Source organism: Taudactylus pleione, unplaced genomic scaffold (assembly GCF_031769625.1).
Source record: "Taudactylus pleione unplaced genomic scaffold, aTauple2 ptg000501l, whole genome shotgun sequence".
Taxonomy (NCBI): Eukaryota; Metazoa; Chordata; class Amphibia; order Anura; family Myobatrachidae; genus Taudactylus; species Taudactylus pleione.
In genome coordinates this window covers 572,002-595,136 of record NW_028284903.1, presented here as the reverse complement: position 1 = coordinate 595,136, position 23,135 = coordinate 572,002, and the positions used below count along the sequence as shown (strand labels likewise).

Sequence of the window (23,135 nt, the reverse complement as noted above, 5' to 3'; positions counted from 1 at the left end):
GAAATAAGAAAATAAATATTGCTTGTAAATTAGGAGAGGGCCGGGATGCTGACTACATCCCCCTCGGAGCACGGCACTCTCCATCATGTTGCATCAACTAAATAGGATTTTAATAATATGTTTTAGGTTTTAAATGCTCATTATTAATTAAGGCAAACTTACCAAGAAGTCATTACAAGTACAACAGGACAAGCAAATTGCATCTTACGAACAAGGTAATCCCTAAGACAAGACGCAATGACAAATCCTTAAGACCCAAGACTGCACCTAGTGATTATTGGCAGTAGGAAAACGCAGGTATGTTCCATTCTGAAGCGTCAGGAGTATTGAAAGGTTTGTCCACTTTAATGCAATTCTCTACACTTTCACTGGCTGACGCAAAGTAAAAGCATTGGGGTCGACCAATTCAGTGCAAGTAGAATGGACACATGTAAAACTTATTTGAACTGCACATATGGTTTTACAGGTTGTGAAAGTAAACACCTAATAATAATTTCATTTATTTTGCGTTTTTCTCCATCAGAAACAAAGAACAGGGGTTTAGTATTACAGAAAGAAGAAAATAAACCTGAAAACAGTCAACATAGTGCAGGGTTGGTGGAGCCATTTTGGGGGATAACTTCTATGAGTTACAGATTCCCACACACAAAGGGTACCAGGCGAGACAGCCATTTTGGGCACCACATAGGTTACCCTGGGTGGAATAGGTAACGCTTAGGAGAGATAACACAAAATGGGGAAGTTACAGAAAACTACATTTAAGAGCAGTTACCTTACATAGCCAGCAGATCCAAGTATTTCTCATCCCACTCACAGGCGTACCAAGTGAGGCAGCCATCTTGGGCGCACTACGAAGGTTACAGTGTGCGAGATACCATACAAGGAGCAAATACGGGTCACTGAACCATTTGTGGTGAGATATGTACTTCATGAATACATACACAAGTTGCTCATCCTGCCCATGGCAGGACGAGCAACTTTAGAAGCGTCACGAGGTCTGGTGACACCCAATGCGCACTCTGGTAAGCCCCCCTGCCAAAAAGGGGGCGTAGCCTCACGGGGAATCCCAATATCATCACTCCGGGGGCAGCCCAGCATCACCGAAGATGCTGGGCTGTCCCTGGAGACTGGACAGTCCACACTGTCGGCTCCTCTTCTATGACAGGATCCGGGTGCTGCAGTGCAACATCCACCTACAGCAGCCTGCTCCTGTCACTGCAGACGAGCCGGCATTTTGGTGTCAGCCCCTCCGAGGGTGACCCCCGGGTGCGCCCCCCCCCCCTCATGACGCCACTGAGCAACTTGTAGAAGTATAGCCTCCCTTACATCTTCTGTAGATTTGCAAAATAGGACTTCTAGTGTCTGTTTTCTTCTCATTAAAAGTTACTGTTAGCCTCTCTTGAGAACACACAAACTTACAAATTAGGTGGAACTAAGTGATGTCAGTCCGGGGATCTATGTAACACAAGAAGCTAAAACGTAACATCAGAGATGCATAGAGATAAGAAATGTAAACAATATCCTGCTAAAAGCCTGAGCACAAAAGATCAACATGAAAATAAAATGAAATAAACCTTCTATGAACTTGATGATATGACACTAAATATCATTTGCAATAGGAATAATGTGTTTGTGTTTTACAATAAAAACATCATCATCATCATCATCTGTAACATTAGACTCCATGCATAAACACAGGCTAAAAGTGTGGAAAACAAACAAGAAAACATCTGGTTAATGTTACACACATACAATACAAACTCTATGCAAAAGACGACATTAGCGCTGTTGAGTACTGACCGGCTGCCATTGGCCAGATGATGTGGCAGCATCACTGGGCATATGCATGTACCTCACTAGAATAGAGCATTTCTACATTGAAGCTAACATTAAATACACTCAGTGAGGGGAATTAAATTTTTGTTGCACACCAGTTAGTAATGGGCACCCGACAGAGCAATTCAATTGTAGCCCTGATCCGGGGCGAGTGTCACTGGCACCCAGATTTCTGCTCATACCCTCCTGAGGTGGCAGGCAGAATTTCATAAAAAGTCCAAGCTTATGGGCATCCTAACCAGGACTTTAGATGGGTTAAGCCACTTTACAGAGCTAAACCCAGTAGATTTAAGCACGACAAGAGCAATATGTAATGGGCACCCGCAACTCTTGCACCAGAGCAGAGCAACAATTGAACGGCTTCGTCGGGCACCCATTACTTATAGACGAGCAAAAAAACAACAGTAAAGACAGGAAATACAGTGGATCTCCACACCCTTATTAAAAATGCAGTTTTTTGTGATGTAAAGTCTGATATCAAGGTCCGCCATTCAGACCGATTAATACCTGTAAAGTTACACTGCAACCAACAAAATGCAAGTGAAAAACAGAGTTAAGCATGCGCACCCTTAGACTACAACTTGACATAAAAGCAAAAGATGCTTATTACAGCAGAAAATCTTTTTGCACTAGTCTCCATCAGCTTTGCACACCTGGGGGTATATTTACTAAAGTGCTGGTTTTTAGAAGTGAAGGAGATGTTGCCCATAGCAACCAGATTCTAGCTATAATCTTTTAGAAAGTGCTAGATAAATGATAAATAGAATCTGGATTGGTTGCTATGGGCAACATCTCCACTTCTAAAAACCAGCACTTTAGTAATCGATATCGACCATCGCCCGTGCATGCAGGCCAACCTGGTCGATATAGTTTACTTTTGGGACCCGCGATCGTGGGTTGTTATAGTAGTTGGGGGGTTGATGTATGTGTTGGATGTTCGATATCGAACATCCAACACAAGCAGGATGATCAGATAACGGTCGATATCATATAGTCTCCAAGTCTGAACGTGTCTACCCTCTATAAGTGCTCACATTGGAGGCCATACTCTAATGCAAAATCTGCACCTACAGAAGCACGTGGCTGGTGCAAGATTCGATGGTGCGTCCGAAGGTTATGTCCGAAGACCTACGAAGTGGGATGGTTGCGTCTACAGCTGCTCAAAGTGAGCGTCCCAGCCTTAACACATTCAAACGCACGGTTATATACCAGACATGCTTACATCAACAGGCGCTAATGCACTCACTGCAGCGTGTGACTCAGAATCAGGCCCTCTGTGTAGGGTCATCACATTGGGACATGTATGGCCTGCACACCATTACCATATAAGAGCCACTGAATAGGAGCATAGTATAGAATTTTTTTATTTTTTTTTCTTCATTTGCCAACTGGCCCTTATACATTGGAAAAACATCTTGGATGCATTTTTATAAAAGGGAGACATAACAAAATGAGGAGGGCTCCAGAAATATGAATCCAAAAGTGCGCCAGCCCCCATACATTGCTCAGAAGAACAGAACAGGTTCATCCAAAAGTAGATGGCCCAGCATCTCTGTACAGCACATATAGCTGCAACTGCAATACTTCTATCACATTCACTGCAGGTTTCTATTTCTGCTGAAGCCGATGGAGGCACTTTACAAACTGCATAAAAACAATTCGGTCTCATTAATATAATGTAGGTTTACAGTACAAGCAAATGCATTATAAAGAGGTCCTAAGCTCGTGTGCTTGATTTAGTCCTGGCGTCTGCATTCCAGATGATCAACAGTACAGATGCATTGCAACCCTTAACTCCAGGGGACAGAAACACTACTGTCCTGCATTGCACCAGGGAGTCACTGTAGCTATGTGTACTGTGACAGTGAGGTCAGAAAGTCTGGCAGTCTTATTTACTGCCAGATGCTACTGTATTTTGGAGCTACGACTAAATCATGTTTAACATCTCATCTCGGAAGACTAAGGTGTATATTTTCTAAGTGTCGAGATTTCAAAAGTATCAGCGGGTTTGCCTGCGGGATTTGAAACGGCAATATTATTAAGTAAAAAACACACCCGATTTTGCATACAATAGTATTGCAGTTTTAAATCCCAACAGCAAAACTACAGATAATTAACGCTTTGAAGACCAAAGATTAGTAAATTCACCCATAAGTCTTGCTGCTTCTGTCTGGAAGCCACATTGCCTTCACCACAGGAAAGTAAAGTAATGCTAATAATGCAGACATCGATCCTGAGATGGGGGTAACAGATTACAGACGAGAGAGGGACAGGAGATGGTACGAATTTCCATGAGTGAGTTAAATGATTGAGGGGAGGGGCATGGAACACTCCCTGGGCGGGAAGGAAGACGCCACCCTTCGCATGCATGCCGGCATTTGCAACACCGGTATGCATGACGAACCCTGCAAAGGACCGCTCTTGCGATGGAGGGACTTCTGGGACTATGACCCAGAAGTCCCTCTTGTGTCCTTCTGTGCATGTGCAGAAGGACGCATGCGCAGCGGGGGGTGCTGGGAGGGATCTGATTGGATCACTCTCACAGCACTCTCCCGATAGAAGCCCATAGGCTTCCATAGGGTAACGCCAATCAGGAGATAGTGTTACCCACCACAACCAAACTGCTTGGTACATACGAGAAATGCGGTCAAACTCGCATTTTTGTGGTTTGACCGCATTTCTACCTTTGATGCATCCCGCCCCGTGTGGCATTACCTTGCCTGGGAGTCAGGGCCATAGAGAGCACTGGTACTTTAGGGGGGTGGCCCAATGTAAAGAGATGGGCACGCCTCCTTACAACAACAAAAAATAAAATAAAAAAAAATAGCGGACCCAGACCCAGACCCTCGACAGGCCACACCATCAAGTCCGGGCTCAGATAATCCTCCCCCCTCCCTGCACCCCTACTGGCAGTATGCACTATCCCCATGGTGATTTTCACAATTTTGAATTACATTCATCTTTTCCTGTAATCATTTATATGTATTTTACAGACAGAGCAAACTAAGATTTTATTTCAGTTCCTTCAAATGTGTACAATCTGCCAATCCGAGCAGTAAAAAGACACCACAGGTCATAGGCAATATACTGGTTCGGCCATTATCCCATTCCTATTTATAAATGAATAAATGTAAAATACTGAAGGACAGGTTTGTGCGATCATGTTGCTTCAGAGCCATAGGCAGGACTCTAGGTTGCCTGGATGGATGATCTGGCTATGCTACTCGTGTGCCCCTTAGTCTAAACAAAAAACTGCATCCCCATTTTAGATGCACATTGATAGCCATAAGAGGTATTAATGATGATAATAATATTATTGACATTTTTTTTTTTATTAAATCTGCATTTATATAAAATGGATACGAGCACAACCATATTTCCATAGTAAATACACCTAATTAACAACTTAAATAGTTTCCAATTTACACAGTCAGCAAGGGTAACTGACAATAAGGGATCTATAGCCTTCATATTGTGCATGTACAGTACAATATAACAAATGGATTCAGAATTATTTACCGACGTCTGCATGGCCGGCGGTTTAAATCCTGACAGCAGCATCCGCAGCAGTGAAAATCCCAATCGTCAAAAGGTAAGTATTGACTAACCTATTCTACCCCTAACCCTAGCCCTCCCTTAGGGGTGCCTAACCTCCCCCCCTCCAAGTGCCTAACCCTAACCTCCCTCCCCCCCTCCAAGAAATTAACCCTACTCCCCCCTTCCCCGCCGCCTAAGCCTAAATCCCCCAGGGGGTTGCCTAACCCAACCCTCCCTTCCCCTAGCCTAAATCTAACCTCCTGGCGGGGTGCCTACCCCTAAGACCCCCCCGGGAACCCTAAACCTAACACCACCACCCCCCCTGCGGCTGTCCGCGCCCGGGTTACCTTCGATCGGTAAGCCGGGTGTCGAGCTCCCGGCGTAGGGAAAATGACAGGAGTCGGGATTTCGACGCCTGTCATTTAACCCTTGCCGGGATTAGACAGTCGGGAAGCCGAAGGTCGGGATTCCGTCCATCGGCTTCCCGACTGCTTCGCTAACAAACAGGTGTTCCACTACAGATAATGTGTCACCCATTTCCGTAATGTAGATGTACCATTTATATCACTTACCCTGTGTGGAGGAGCCAGAGGAGGAATAATTATAGCAAACAGCTCCAAAAACTATATTTTAAATATAGCAAAAAAATTGTACTATTAATAATCCAATATATACGAATATTCATATTCAATTGAACTTTATAAATTACTGCCCAACTTAGTTTTCACATAAAAATATACATCAGGATCTATACTGCCACAAACTTTCTATGAGAATCACAGTACTCCTACCAATACACTTGCTTACTGTCAGGTCTGCTGACAAATGCCATAGAGCTTAACTACTCTCCTGTCAGACCACAGGACAACATATCGCAGGTAGGACGACATTGAGCTTGATTCATCGGACACAAAGCAGGCAAGGTCAGCAAACAGTTCTTCCCTTACATCTCCTATCTCAGCTCTCCAAATCACTCACCTACAAGTCATGCACTTTATATACAGTACTGACAACAGAGGCGCTGCAGGAGTATGACTCATAGTATTAGCCAAGGATATTTCACAATATTGCCATCGTTAGACAGTGGCTACGTAATCACTAGCTGTCACAAGGGATTGTACCTGGCATTACGCAGTACTGAATGGAAAAAGTGCAGCTTTGCAAATATTTCGGGGGAAGATAATTTGGCTTCCAATTATCAGTGTGTAATTCGCCGTATCTATATTGGGTAGGCAACTGGACGTACATTATCAGATTATCTGATATCAGCCAGATAAGTCTACACTGTACAAGCACAACCGACCACGCCATATCATCTGGCATGGAGAAAGATTTGTGAGCTGCCAATCGCCGCATCGGGAAACGTATACTACCCCTGCCCAACAGACCAGCGTTTCCCCTGTTCCTTCACAGGGGAGGAACAGGGAAATGTCTCCACCCCAGGGGAGGAGCGCAGATATCATGGCCATACATCGCAATATATCGGATGGGTTTCTACGGCTGTCAGATAAAATGTGTGCATGTCCGATAGACATTTTATCTGACAATGTATATGCGACGGAGATTGTACACACTCCTACATCGATGCAATATCAGTCGCACCATCGACATTTGTGGTAGCCTATTGTCTACTCTATCTGCTCTCTTCTAATCCACCCAAACACGGCCTCTGAAACTGGGGATTTGCAGCAGCGTTCTCAGACACCTGTGACACTCCCGTAACACGCCCATGAGACAGCCACTTAGTGTTCACTATAGGTCACCTGACAGTCTCCATCCTGATACGCCCAGGGATCGAAAACTCCTTCTCAAGTGTTGCACAGGACACTTGGGTTTACACGTGCGCAGTAAAGGTTTCTGGACTTTTTGACCATGCACAGTAGCAAATCATAGACACTGCGACCATCTATGAATCCGGCCATAAATGCGGTTATTTGCCTGCATGCCGAGTTGTAGGTAATGGTGTTATAGCACCGTCCTTTCCATATGCTTGTTCAAACAACTGTCATAATTAGTACACATATACCCAATACCTGCTGAAAGAGACGCGTATCACATCAGTCAAAGCTCTGTGTACGCAAAACTCAACATACCGCGCAAATCTGACTTCAGGCCCATGACATACGTGTGAAGGCCCCATTGCCATCCCAGTTATCCCTATACAGACGCAAGTTAAGTTGCAGCTAAGGCCCCCATACACAGTGCGATATAGCAGCCGATCCGAAGGATTGGAACAATGTCGCTGCTATATCGTTCCGTGTGTGGGGCCCTTAAGATACATTGTGTGTGGACCAAGTATTTTACATATACAAATTCCAATCATGACCTTAAGGCAAATTAATAAAGAATTAACTGAAATCAAATGCTTGGGGAAAATGCAAACACTTGTGCTTATTCCAAAGATGGAGGATTTATTAGCCAGTATGGTACATGCCCTTTATACATAAACATATACAAAATGAAAAGACACAATATAAAGGTTAAGGTGCCAGCGGTTACATGGAATGAAAACAGAGACACATTTTTGTTAACCTAGAAGAGAATATGACTCAGTAATAAGAAGTCAATCTGATTCTATTGTTATAAAAAAAGAATAAACTCAATGCTGGTCTTGGTAGCAAAATTCCTGAATAATGGATCTTTACTAAACAGTCATCATAATTGTCAATATATGTTCATGTCTAATGTACTGTTAGTTCTGATGTCAAAGTTTATCTCATGCTACTATATAATGTACCCTGCCCCGCGTAGAAGCCATGCCAAGACAGTCCCTCCTGTTGATGTGGCCTCCACTCCAGAGACTCCTGTCACATTAGCACCTAATATGGTGCCGGGGACCTCCTAGGTCTCCCACAACTCTCTTATGCAGAATCACCTAGTACCAGCTCATGGTCACATCAGTCATAGTCCCCAACTAGTCATAGGGACCCTGCTACTGCTGGGAGGTGAAACATTAACCTAACCTCTATTAGAGGACATAATGTTGGTGTTCTGTAATATTGACTGGCCTTTATCCCACCTAGGGCACATGCAGTGATGTGTAGGGTTTCACGACAGGCTGCTGTGTACTACCATGCTAATCCAGCTGCTGTGGAACTACAGATCACAGTAGGCCCCACCAGCAGGACAAACTGAGGGCTGCAGGCTACTACCTGTGTCCTCAACTATGTAGAGAAGAGGTTCCAAAACTCAGTCCTCAAGGCACCATAACAGTGCAGGTTTTAAGGATCTCCATGTTTGAGCATAGGTGATTAGTGCCTCAATCAATTAAATTTAACTGTGCTCAACCATGTATATCCTTAAAACCTGGACTGATAGGGTGCTTTAGAATCAAATTTGGGAGGCGATGATGGAGAGAATGAATGAAGTGGGAGCTGCAGCTCTATCCTACATACAGTACTTATCCGTACATCCTCGCCCTGAGAGTGATACCCCGGTATCTGCTCTCCTCTTACCTGCTGACTGCAGGATCACCGTGGCTAGGAGCGTGATGAGGGTGACCGGCCCGGGGTAGACCATGCTTCCTCACCGCCTGTCCATCCTCCTGCGGGGCTCACCGTGGCCGGCAAGAGCTGTGCATACAGCAGCACTCCCAAGCACCGATCCAGCAGGGTGGGTCCTCCGGCTCAGCGCTTTCCCACAGACCTCTCCGGCTGATCAATGAATGACAGCTTCCAGCAAGCACATGTAACAGGGGTCAATCCCAGACTCCAGAGCAACAGGTGATGATGCTGAGACAATGCATTGGGTGGTCAGCGATCCCAGACACCAGCACCCCACACTGCACCTCACTGTGCCTCCTCGGACCAGCAATGTATAGGCTCTATGTACCTTTTCATGGAGAGCATTGTACCTGGTGTAGCAATTCTCATGCAGCCCAGGTTACCTTGTTCCACAGAGCTCTGGATGGAGTCTATGCCACCTTACAAGGCTGAGACACCAATCCCGCTTCTGTCAGAGAACACCGATGTCTCCTCCTTTTCCTGAGCAATACAAAGTGCTCTGTATACAGGGAGGACTGCGAGTGCAGCAGGAAGAGGCGTGCAATCCTCCGCCACTGGCCCCTCCGCGTACTACAGTTATGTGCTGCAAGCTGCGCCCTCTGCTGGCAGACTTGCAGCATCATCCCATCCTCGACGAAGCCTTGCGTATGGCGCTACGGAGTCTATACTGTACAGACAAATGACATTATGATGTTTCAGGCTATCTATCGGATCATCTGAATAATCATGGACACCCATACCAAAAGTAGCTGCACCAATTCCATTTACAAGCATAATTCTGCTGATTTGTTTTAATAAGTGTCTCCAATCATCATATCATCTGGTAAGCTTTATGTTGTGAGATGTCGCAAATTCGTTGTTTTTCTCTATACACATTTGTCTACCCTGTTATTTATTTATCATTTTTTTCCAGTTACAATTTCCTGTGCTCAAATATTTGAATTGATGTAAAAAATTCTTTTAACTGTTTTATAAGAATTCACACACACAAACACACACACAAAGAGAAAGAAACTTTTTTTGGTGGGGGCACTTCGTCAGTATAAATAGTTAAAAACAGTATTTATTAAAGGTCATTCAAATATTCAACACACAACACAAAACAAAAAATCGAATCAAATCCTGAAGGGCAGAATGGTGTGTTCTGTCCCTGAATCCCAGGGTTCAATTAATACAATTCTAGGGGGTACATTTTACTAAAGTGAGAGTTTTTAGAAATGGGGATGTTGCCCATAGCAACCAATCAGATTCTAGCTATTATCTTCTATGGCGTTGAATTGAATCGCCCCCTATAATTGTAGATGGCAAAAAATAGTAAGAACAAAAGGGGCGATTAAATTAAACATGATGTTGAATAGCCGCGGGAGGGAGCTTTCCAGTCCAATCGTGTGGTTCCAAAGCACAAAAAGTTATTTATGTAAAAGGAATAACACGATGTAAGATTTAACAATTAGAGTAAAAAGCAATGAAAATAGTACAGCCGATACATACGCGTGCGCACTGGTCCCAGTATACAGTCATCAATCCAGAAGTCTGCGGTCGCAAGAAGATGTGTGTGCACTGAGGTCAGGACACAGCCTATATACCTTACAGGTTTCAGAGTTAACAAATGGACAAATTGACAGGTTCTCATTGGTTCTTGCTTCTGGTCAATCTGGTCATTGGTCATTTCATACGGTGTCATCAGGGGTATGGCTCAGTCTTCCAACGGTCACATTGTGTAGCTTCCCGCTGAAGAACTGGTTAAAACTGGCTACAACACTGCATACTAGTAATAACATTCTATTCAATAATTCCCTATCATCCACAACTAGCGGACGCATGATGCGACTTCTTTGCCGATAGAAACGGATGTCTGCAAATAAACAGGGATTTAGTATGATACCAAACATGACACGTCCACTGTATTCTGAACCTTAGATCTCTTTTAAGTACATATGACATCATAATTATTAGCTAACAAATACCTTTAATATCTCTGGTTATTAACTATAATGTGTGGAAACCATTTTATATGTATGTGTTCGCATATGTGCGTCTGTGTGTATGTATGTGAATTTACATATGAGCATCTACGTGTATGTATGTGAATACGCATATGAGTGTCCGTGTGTATATATATATCATAGGCAAACGCAGGGGGGTTTCCGTCTGCCTGGAAACCCCCCTCCCCAGCCAACACCATGACCACAATAGAAATAGTAAAATAATAGAATGTTACTGCATGTTCTTCTCTGTATCACAAATTAAATAATTAGCACCACCTGTGGATCTTTTAAAATGTGTCAGCCAGTAATAAATATACAAGTGCACCAACTAGAAAATGTGGAAAACATGCACTGTTAGGGGTGCACTGCTATAGACCATCTATAGGGCTAATTATTAATAGTGTATAATAATACACTATCCAGTACATATGGAGACCGATATGTACATATATGTCCAGGGCAGTGCTAGGTTCTTCTGCTTCTCCCCCAGACTCCCAAACTTGCTCCAATGCTCTGGAATTGTGCCCACATCTGACATAAAAACATTCAGGTCAGGCAGGATGGCCCTACTGCCACATCTAATGGCTTATTGTGATCGCTGGTCCTGTATATGCTGGAATTATTACACACAATACACTTTGTATGTAACATATTAAAGCTGGATAAGTGCTAATTATGCCCTCTTCGTGGACAGGCCACACTCACTCTAAAATCAAGCATTTGGAAACCCCCCTCTAGAAATCCTGCGTTTGCCACTGTATATATATATATATATATATATATATATATATATATATGAGTTCAAGAAAGGTGCGGCACTCACGGATAGTTTAAGCAGATACAACAGGTCTTTAACGTTTGAGTTTTTATATAACTGTCTGAGGACAGTTATATAAAAACTGAAACGTTAAAGACCTGTTGTATCTGCTTAATCTATCCGTGAGTGCCGCACCTTTCTTGAACTCTACAATTTGCCGTGGAGGCACCCGGTAAAGTTACACTGCAATACCCTGAGTGCCAGTCCCTCTGCTGTTATATATATATATATGTGCGTTATGTGCATGTGTGTTGTGAATATACATTTTAGCACATCGGATTCCACCGACGCAAAGTAGCGTCCTAGTAATACGTCATCAGACCATAGACGACTATATATATCGTCAGATAATAATTGTAAAGCGATCGTATATAATTATTTGACTTTGACAACCGAGTTTGTGAACCACTGTTATAGATTGATAAGCCAATGCTTATGCCAGAGATACCCAAACGCGGTCCTCAAGGCTCCCCAACAGTTCAGGTTTTAGAGATATCCATGGTTGAGCAAAGGTGATTAAATCAAATTGGCTGAGGTACTAATTAATCCACCTGTGTTCGACCATGGATATCTCTAAAACCTGAACTATTAGGGAGCCTTGAGGACCACGTTTGGGAACCACTGGCCAGGGACGTATCTACCTATTGGCCAGGATGGCACTCACCAGGGGCGGCGGCCGAGGGGGAGCGCCACCCAGTGGTGCCACCAACAGACAGGGTAGATACACCCCTGACTGACTGTGCATGACTCCCCGCTCCCACAGTGCATACCCGGCTGTTGAGTGTTTTAACAATAGCGGCAGCCGCGGCCAACATAGTTATATGAAAGTAGCACCGCCTGCCACACTTCAAAGGTCAATCATTTATTGCAGCAGCTAGCTGTCCTTAGCTGTGTGTCTTAGAGTAGGACAGACGCTGGCACGCTGATGCTCCTCCCCTTACAAAGTGACTCCGCACCCGGATCTCTATGAAGATTCCGCCCCCGGAAGTCTGTGGAGGCTGCAGCTGTCACTGTAAAGCTCGAACAGGATCAAACAAAGTAAATGTGGAGGAGATGATGGAGAGAGGAACCTATTAATGTAATGGGGCTGGTCTATTATTTTTATTATTATTTTGTGGGTTGGCTATTAGTGTGGTGAGGGTTAATAATTTATGTAATGGGGTGGGGGCTGGGCTATTAATGGATTGATGTGGTGGGGTAAATCATTTAATAGTGGGTGGCAACTATTTATTTAATGATGAGGGATAGTTAATAGTATAACAGTAGCATCTTGGCAATGTCTATTAATTTAAGATGGGGTGAAGGGTAATGTATTAAATATTAATGCTAATTATAAGCTTTATGGGATGGAAGGTTTATTTACTTATTGGAGATGGATACATGGGACCAGCAGTGATTATGTTGATCCCAGAATAGAAGATGTGAAATGACTGAGCATTCAGCGCTGAACACCGTGATCGCACGCTCCGCCGGCACTCCCAAGCCCTGCGCAGTCTGTACTTTCCAGTATCCCCATACAATGGGATGTAGTTTAAATCTTGGCTGTCGGGATGCTGGTGCCAGAATCCCGACACCAGTCAGAATCCCGGCACCAGCATACCAACCGCCAGCATCCTGATGGTAAGTGTTAGGGGTTAGGGTTCAGCACTAGGGGGACGGTTAGGGTTAGGCCCATGCTGAAGGGGGGAGGTTGGGTTTAGGCTGTGGGGAGGAAGGGTTAGGTTTAAGGGTAGGATTAGCATACCCTAACCCTGTTGGGATGCGAGCGCCAGGATTATGACAGCCGGGATCCCTACCCTGGCATCACGTACTCAACCCCACACAACTGCATGCCAAAAAAACTCTTTTACCTTTGCTGTCTCTAGAATGTGTGTTATTTATTAACAGCAATGTGAAGGCACTATTTTTCCATGTGGGCTATATGAAACATTATACATTATATTGTTTAGGAATAATGTAATATATCTGAGGGGGGGGGCACTAGCCCCTTATTTTGGCAGGGGTGCTTGGATCCCTAGATACACCCCTGCCTCTGGCTCATGCAGACCCAAATATAAACATCCACAAATAGATCTCTCATGCATCAAAAATAAAACATCTAAATCCTCATAGAAATGTATCAGTGTAAGGTAAAGTAAGGTAATAGTACAGAATAGTAATAAAAGAACTGCAGGTTCACCATTTGCCTAGAAGGCATAGCATGATGAATGAGTGCTGCCAGAACTCCAGCTGCAGCTATACAAGTAGGAAATACACAGTGGTGGAGTAAAGAAAAGAAAAGAGACAAGGCCAAATTTAGAGATATACGTTCACCCAACGATGAACGTACATCTCCGATTGTTAGAGGTCTGCACCCGTGCTGAATGGGTCCTCCAATCTCGTTCACAGCCCCCCTCCAAGCTGCAGCATGATTGACATGCTGCAGCGTTTTGGTGGCGCAGCGGGGGCGTGCCTGTTTACCGTTCCCTGGTCGTCCCCGTTTTCCGGGAGGGATGGGGCCAGAGTTTGCAACAGGACAACAGACACAGATTCCTGGCCTCTGAAGTGACGAGCACCCGGTCAGGCTGCGGGAAGCTTCAGCTCCCATAGCCTGACTAAAGGAGCAACCATGGTGACACTAGTGCAGACAGCCCCTGTTGTATCCGAGAAGCTGGTGTTAGCTCCAGGGGAAAGGAGTGCTCCCGGGAGGAATGTAATAGCTGCAAACTTGTGAAACTGAGATGCATATCCAAGCTAAGTCACCAGAAGCACGCCAGAATGAAACATTCCTCGTCATTCCAGTTTTTGTAGTGCTGAAAATACAAGTCGACAGATGTAATAGACAAAAAATTTGAATCTTTGCAAAAATGCACCAGAAAAAGTTCTCACAGAGGTGTCTCCTGCCGGTAACATAACTGCATTTGTCAAAATAATGTCATTGATAATAAAAGAATAATGTCATTAATAATAAAAATACCCAACCCCTCCCCCCATATGTAATTTTAAATAGACCAGTACTGGCACGTCAGTGTAGGCTAGTAGTGGAAAAATAAAGTGGGTGCAAAGAGAGTGGAGACCCCCTGAATTTTCCACAACCATTACTAGGCGCTACCAGCCAGACACTACAGCAGGGAGACACGCAGCATGAGATCTCCCTGCCATAGTAGAGAAGTCAACTTCATAGATCAAAACTTCTTTGTGACACTTCTGCTATGTAAAACTAGCCCCTTACTCTCCATAAATGGGAGCCAAGCAATATAGGACTGTTAAAGGTAGTGTCAGCACTTAAAATATATGTGGTCAAACACTCTTTTACAAAACATGAAATATGGGCTGCAATTGCCAAATAAAGGGATGAGGGTTGGAGAGCAGAGTCGCGCGTGAGGGTCAGGGAGCAGAGTCGCGCGTGAGGGTCAGGGAGGAGAGTCGCGCGTGAGGATCGGGGAGGAGAGTCGCGCGTGAGGGTCGGGGAGCAGAGCCGCGCGTGAGGGTCGGGGAGCAGAGCCGCGCGGGAGAGTCAGGGAGCAGAGCCGAGCGTGAGAGTCAGGGAGCAGAGCTGCGCGTGAGGTTCAGGGAGCAGAGCCGCGTGTGAGAGTCAGAGAGCAGAGCTGCGCGTGAGGGTCTGGGAGCAGAGCTGCACCTGAGAGTCGGGGAGCAGAGCTGCACGTGAGGGTCGGGGAGCAGAGCCGAGCGTGAGAGTCGGGGAGCAGAGCTGGGGAGCAGAGCCGCACGTGAGGGTCGGGGAGCAGAGCCGAGTGTGAGAGTCGGGGAGCAGAGCCGCGTGTGAGTTTCAGGGAGCAGAGCCGCGCGTGAGAGTCAGAGAGCAGAGCCGCACGTGAGGGTCGGGGAGCAGAGCCGCGCGTGAGGGTCGGGGAGCAGAGCCGCGCGTGAGGGTCGGGGAGCAGAGCTGCGCATGAGGGTCGGGGAGCAGGTCTGCGTGTGAGGGTCGGGGAGCAGAGCTGCGTGTGAGGGTCAGGGAGTAAAGTCAGCTTCCCGGCATACTGGTGCCAGGATGCTGGCCTCCACACATGTAGTGTCAAGGTAATAATTGTCGCATTGCTCTGTATATTCCCTCTCTTGACATTAATAGGGGGCCTCAAACCAGAATCTTGCCTTAGGCCCTTGTCACAGTTTGAATAATCAGATCTGAGTCAGAACCCATGGACTGGGCTGACAAGGGGCACAGGAGGATAGGTGCCTGGTTTAGCTGTTTACTCATGAAAAGGACCCATGTGGCAAGTTGCCTAGTGCAGTCTAAGAGGTCAGATCTCTATACGGATCTCAGTCTACCCCTTGAACCAATTGAAGGGAACTCAGCCCCTAGGAGTAGGAGCTGGAACCAATATTTGAGAACTCAGGGAACAGAGCAATGAGTAATACAGCAGATCAATAGCCAGCCTGGAATCCACTGACGATAGTACAAACCAACTACCAGTACTGAGTACCTAGAGCCTACATCCTCAAAGAAGGATATAGAACCAGTCCCCAGCACCCAGAGTGACCACTCCAGCGGACACTCAGCACGAACCCCAACACTCAGAAAGAGGACCCTTAGGACAACTACCACCATTGTTGGTAATACCGATGGTATGAGGTGCAAACAGTCCTGGAGACAGGTAGGAACTGTTGTGCTGAGATAGGCAGTGGCCTCACTGCGCAGTAATACAGTCCAAAGTGTAAACAGGAATATTTCACTTGAACCCAGAATGAGCAGGTGAGTTGAATGCAGAATACTTGGTACTTGAAGCACTATAATAGTCTCTAGGATAAACAGGACTACTGTACAGGCTGAAGCAGTAGCACACACAGGGGGGGGATTCTGAGTACCCAGTAACCCCCTCCAGACAAACCAATTTTTTTGGCACAGCATAATAAGAACTGTAGCCTGAGAGCCAGTGGGGGGGAGGGGGGGGGGGGGTTCAGCCTGAGAGCTGGGTGGATGATGCCTGCTTTAATGCTTATGGGGGCAGAGTGGGGCTGTTGAGATAACTCAGGGGGGTGGGGGTGGCAGGAGTGACACACAAGGGGTCACTGCAGTGGCATGGGGGGGCTGTAATGAAAGGGATCAGTATGATTTACCACCGGACCATATCCCGACAGCGGAAGCCTGGCAGTGAAGATCCCGACAGGTAAGTATTTTTTCTATTTACTAACCTAACCTCCCCCCCTAACCCTCCCTTAGGGGTAACCCTAACCTCCCCCCAGGTGCCTAACCCTAACCCCCCCTTCCCCACAGCCTAACCCTAAGTCTCCCAGGGGGGTGCCTAACCCTCCCTTCCTCTATCCTAACCCTAACCTCCCGGGGGGTGCCTAACCCTAAGTCGTCCCCCCCCGTGACTGTCCACACCCGGCTTACCTTCGATCACTAAGCCGGGTGTCGGGCTCCCGGCGTAGGTCTAATGACAGGCGTCAGGATTTTGACGCCTGTCATTAGAAACTTGCCGGGATTAGACAGTCAGGATGCTGACGGTCGGCATTTACACCGTCGGCATCCCAACTGCATACCATAATGACACGTGGGCTGAAATAGCAAGGGAGGGGGCTGGAGTGAATCTTGCTTTTTCAATGTATTTTATGTGGTTCTGGATTTCAAAATATATTTTATGTGGATGTGTTTTTTAAAACACATTTTATGTGGCTGTGGCTTTTCCAATGTATTTTATGTGGAAGTGGCTTTTTCAGTGTATTTTATGTGGATTTGGCTTGTTTCAGTATATAGCATGTTGACCTGGCCTGTATTTTCAATGTACTGGTTTCGCCCCCAGCGTGACTAAAAACTAGGGATGAGCGGGTTCGGATTTACTCGGTTTTACTCGGTTCTCAGCATGGCATTTTATTGGCTATCGGCTCACATGTTTTGGATAGCCAATAAAATAAATCCGAACTAATCCGAACTTGCGGTAAAGTGGCGATAAGAACCGAGTAAATCTGAACCCGCTCACCCCTACTAAAAACTAGGTGTGTGCACTGGCCACTTTTCGTGTTTTGGTTTTGGTTCTGGATCTTTCTTCATGTTTTGGATCTGGATTGGTTTTGCCAAAACCACCCTTCCGTGTTTTAGGTTTTCTGTTTTGGATCTGTATTTTTTTGGAAAAGAGCATAAAAACAGCTAAAATCACAGAAATTGTTTTTTTTTTTGTTCCTAAGCTATTATTAACCTCAATAACAGTAATTTCCACTCATTTCCAGTCTATTCTGAACACCTCACACATCACAATATTGTTTTTAGTCCAAAAGATTGCACCGAGGCAGCTGGATGACTATGCTAAGCGACACAAGTGGGCGGCACAAACACGTGGCCCATGTAGGAGTGACACTGCAGTGGCAGACAGGATGGCAGTTTGAAAAACTAGGCCCCAAGGAGTACATAATGCCAAAAAAAAAATGATGTGCAAGATGGAATTGTCCTTGGGCCCTCCTACCCACCCTTATGTTGTATAAACAGGACATGCACACTTTAACAAACCAGTCATTTCAGCAACAGGGTCTGCCACACGACTGTGGCTGAAATGATTTGTTCGTTTGGGCCCCCACAAAACAAACTGGCAATTAATCTGTCTCTGCACAAACTGGCTCTACAGAGGCAAGATGTCGTCCTCATCCTCCTCATCCACCGATTCCTCACCCTCTTCAGAGTTGTGTAAATCCTTATCCTCACAGAGTATTAATTCGTCCCCGCTGGAATCCACCACCACAGGTCCCTCTGTACTTTCTGGAGGCTGGTCTTCCCGGAAGAATTGATCATTCATTTTGATGAACATTATCTTCTCCACTATTGATTCCTAATAGTCACTAGTCGCTATTTAGTGCTGCAAGTCGCTTAAGAAAGAATTGCTTTCCAGTCCAATCGTGTTTTTCCAAAGCACAAAAAGTTATTTATGTATAAAGTGGTAACACGATGTAAGATTTAACAATTAGAGTAAAAAGCAATAATAACGTACAAGCCAATACATACGCATGCGCACTGGTCCCAGCATACAGTTATCAATCCAGAAGCCTGTGATCATCAGAGGATGTCTGAACACTGGGATCAGGATGCAGCTTATATACCTTAGAGAGTTCAGAGTTAACAAAGGGACTAGTTGACAAGTTTCCATTGGTTCTTGCTTCTGGATAATCTGGTCATTGGTCGATTCATATGGTGTCATCAGGGGCATGGCTCAGTTCTCCAACGGTCTCTTTGTGTAGCTTCCCGCCGAACAACTGGTTAATACTGGCTACAACACTACATGCATGTTATAACATTTCTAACCAATAACTCCCTATCATCCATAACTAGCGGACGCATGATGCGACTTCTTTGCCGATAGATACGGATGTCTGCAATTAAACAGGGATTTAGTATGATACCAAACATGACATGTCCACTATATTCTAAACCTTAGATCTCGTTTAAGTAAATATTACATCATAATTATTAGCTAAAAATACCTTTAATAACACTGGTTATTAACTATAATGTGTGGGAACCATCTTGCACATACGCGTCCGCATATGTGCATCTGTGTGTTGAAATAGCAACTATATACAAATGAGCGTCCATGTGTAAGTATGTGCATACGCATATGAGCGTCCGTGTATATAAGTATATATACATTTATATGTGTGTGCGTTAGGTGCATCAGTGTATGTGTGTTCTTAATACATAGTTTAGCGCATCGGATTGCGCGACGCAAAGTAGCATCGTGGAAACACATCGTCAGACCATAGACGATTAGATCATCAGATAATAATTGTACAACGATCATAACCAATTATTTGACTTTGACACCACGTTTTGTGGAAGCAACTTCCTACGCCTTTTCGCTGACAAGGTTCCCGGCTGCACTAAAAACTCTTTCGGAGTACACCCTGGAGGGGGGGCAACTTAGGTAAAATAGAGCCAGTTTGTCCAACAGATTGACTACCCTTGAATCCTGGCGGCCCCAGCTGCGGGAGAAAATGAAGAAGGAGATATTGACATGTCACGTTCCACTTCAGCTGAACGTTACTGCTCTACTAGATTCTGGAGCAGCCGGAAATTTTTTATGACCTCCAGCTTAGTTAACAAGCTACAGATTCCTTGTTCATCCCTTGATCACGCGATTTCCCTGACCGCTGTAGATGGACGTCCTCTGGCTAACAGAGTTTTCACCAAGGAATCTCAACCAGTATTGGTCCGTAGTGGGGCACTCCATTCTGAGTCTCTAAAATTCTTAGTGATACCTGAGGCCTCCCAAGAAATCATTTTAGGGCTACCCTGGTTATGCCAGCACAATCCCAGGATCGACTGGTGCTCAATGCAAATTCTTTCATGGGGAGTTGACTGTCAGAAATCTTGTCTTCGCAAGATACGACTTGTGAGGAAAACAGTCTCATTAGTATCTCCAGCAATTCCCAAGGAGTATCAAATGTTTACTGATGTATTTTCTGAACAAATAGCGAATTTCTTACCTCCTCACAAGGAATGGGATTGTCCAATCGATTTATTTCCTGACAAGATGCCTCCTCGTGGCTGCACCTATCCTCTATCCTTGCCAGAAACCAAAGCGATGTCTGAATACATCAAAGAGAATTTGGAGAAACGATTAATTCGTCCTTCTACCTCTCCTGCAGGAGCTGGGTTCTTTTTCATTGGCAAGAAGGATGGTGGATTAAGACCTTGTATAGACTACCGATGCCTGAACGATATAACGGTCAAAAATCGATATCCGCTTCCATTAATCATGGAGTTATTTGACAGGGTCAAGGGGTCCATCATATTCTCCAAGTTAGATCTGAGAGGGGCCTATAATCTCATTCATATTCGCTCAGCTGACAAGTGGAAGACCGCTTTTAATACTAGGGATGGACATTTTGAATACCTTGTGATGCCTTTCGGCTTGTTCACTGCCCCAGTTGTCTTTCAGGGCTTCGTTAACAAAATTTTCCGGGATCTATTATATGTGTCAGTCATTGTCTATCTGGACGACATATTGATTTTCTCGTCTTCTCTAGAGGAACATCATTACCATGTGAAGAAGTGCTGTCTCATCTGAGGAAGAACCTACTGTAAACTGGAAAAGTGTGTCTTTAGTGTACCCAGTGTGCCATTTCTTGGTTACGTCATCTCTGGCTCCAGTCTAGAAATGTATCCCAAAAAAGTGCAAGCAATCCTGGATTGGTCCCAACCTCAAACCTTGAAAGCCATCCAGAGACTACTCGGATTCGACAACTATTATAGATGCTTTATCAAGGGATTTTCGTCACTGATGGCTCACATTACGGCACTGACCCATAAAGGAGCTAATCCTGCCCTATGGTCACTCAAGGCAGAGACAGTCTTCCAGCTTTTGAAACAAGCCTTTATCTCAGCTCCAGTCTTAAGACAACCAGACCTGAATAGACCTTTTTTGTTAGTGGTTGATGCCTCATCTGAAGCAGTAGGAGTGGTCCTATATAACGATATGAGGACAACAGAGTTCATCCCTGTGGGTTTTTTTCCAAGAAGTTCTCTTCTGCCGAAAGGAACTATGCTATAGGTGAACAAGAACTCCTGGCAGTGAAGTTGGCGCTGAAGGAGTGGAGATACCTACTGGAAGGGGCTAAATTTCCCTTCACTGTCTTCACTGATCATCGGAACCTCCTCTTCCTCAAAAACATCCAGTGTGTGAGCCCTCGTCTGGCACGATGGGCAATTTTCTTTGCTCTCTTTCAGTTCACCCTGACCTTCCGATCTGGAGCTCTAAATCAGAAAGCAGTTGCTCTGTCTAGATCTCTCCTCTGTAACGACAATTCGGAGACCCTGCATAGTGCCCCTGTCCTGGAGTCAAGAGTGTTTGCCACCGTGCAGATACAGCCCCCTACTGGGAAAATATTGTGGCCCCTGGAGTTAAGGAAGCAGCTCCTCACCTGGACTCACTCCTCTCGTTTTGCAGGTCACACAGGTACTCGGAAGACTCTGAAACTTTTAAAGAGAAGTTATTGGTGGCCGTCCATGAAGACTGATGTATTGGAGTTTATTTCCTCTTGTACCTCATGTGCTCAGCATAAGTCTTCGCATCAAGCCCCAGCTGGTGAATTGTTACCCCTGCCTATTCCATCACGTCCATGGACACATCTCTCCATGGACTTCGTAACGGATTTACCTAGCTCTCAGGGTTACGCCACCATCTGGGTTGTGGTAGACCGATTTTCGAAGATGGTTCATTATATATCTCTAAAGAATCTGCCTACTGCTCCTGACTTGGCTCATCTGTTCATTCAGCACACATTTTGCCTCCATGGACTTCCTACCGAAATAGTTTCTGATCGTGGTACTCAATTTGTGGCAAAGTTCTGGAGAGCTTTATGCTCTGTTCTACAAGTAAAGTTAAATTTCTCCACGGCCTATCACCCTCAGAGCAATGGATCCACAGAGAGGATCAATCAAGATCTTGAGACCTTCCTAAGGATCTTCATGAAATCATGCCAAGACAATTGGTCTGAATTGCTACCATGGGTGGAATTTGCAATTAATGCCACGTATCATTCTTCGACAAATCAAACCCCATTTCAGATCATCTACGGTGTTCACCCTCGTATTCCTGAGTTTTGAAGCCTGTCTGCCTTTGATGTGCCAGCCGTGGAGGATACTGTACAGAGATTTGCATCTAATTGGGCTCAAATACGTTCTGATTTGGAGAAGGCGTCCTCCCATTACAAACTTCAGGCAGAAAGGAGACGTAGGAAGGTACCTTGCATGCAAGTTGGAGACCAAGTCTGGTTGTCCACCCGGAACATCCGTCTCAGAGTACCTTCAATGAAGTTTGCTCCCCGGTTCATCAGACCCTTTTCCATCACAGAAATAATCAACCCTGTGGCTTATCGCCTTCAGCTGCCTGCTTATCTAAAGATTCCAAACTTATTCCATATCTCCCTTCTAAAACCTCTAATATTGAACAAATTCCGCAAAGTCCTTCCTGTTCTACCTCGCATCCAGACTGAAAGAGGCGTGGAGTTCGAGGTCTCTCAGGTCCTGGATTCTCGCATCCGCAGAGGACGATTGCAGTATCTCCTGGATTGGAGGGGTTACTGTCCGGAGGAGCGCTGATGGACCGATGCTCGAGATATCCATGCTCCCGCCCTGGTCAGGAGATTCCATACTGCTCATCCGGAAAAGCCTGGTGATTTCCTGAGGCCACCCATAAGGGGGGGGGGGGGGTACTGTCACAACCAGAGTTTCTCGGCATGGTGGTCAACGGGTATTACCTGTGAGGTCACTATGGTGGGGGGCGTCTGGTGGTGGCGCTGGTGTTTGGCGAGGGGTGTTGGCTGTGCGTGGTTCTGTGCGGGCATGTTGTCACTTTGGGCTGGTGAAGCCTGGTGGTGCTTCTGTTCCACTCTGGCATGGGCGCCACCATCTTGCCTCTGCTCACGTGAACTAATTGTCCAATCCTGGTTTGTCACATGCTCTCTCTGGCCAGTCACGGCACAGCACTTGGTATTTAGGGAGGTTCAGAGCCTCACTTCATTGCC

General features: G+C 45.4%; 1 protein-coding gene across 1 annotated transcript in view; it reads right to left on the bottom strand.

The window, feature by feature from the left end:
* TYRO3 (TYRO3 protein tyrosine kinase) overlaps positions 1-9,419 on the bottom strand; it is a 214,023-nt gene extending 204,604 nt beyond the window's left edge. The window contains exon 1 of the mRNA XM_088449938.1: positions 8,829-9,419. Coding sequence (XP_088306064.1) covers positions 8,829-8,892 — 64 coding nt within the window. The 5' untranslated portion in view covers positions 8,893-9,419. The remainder of the gene's footprint in view (positions 1-8,828) is intronic.
* Positions 9,420-23,135: the final 13,716 nt, after the last annotated feature.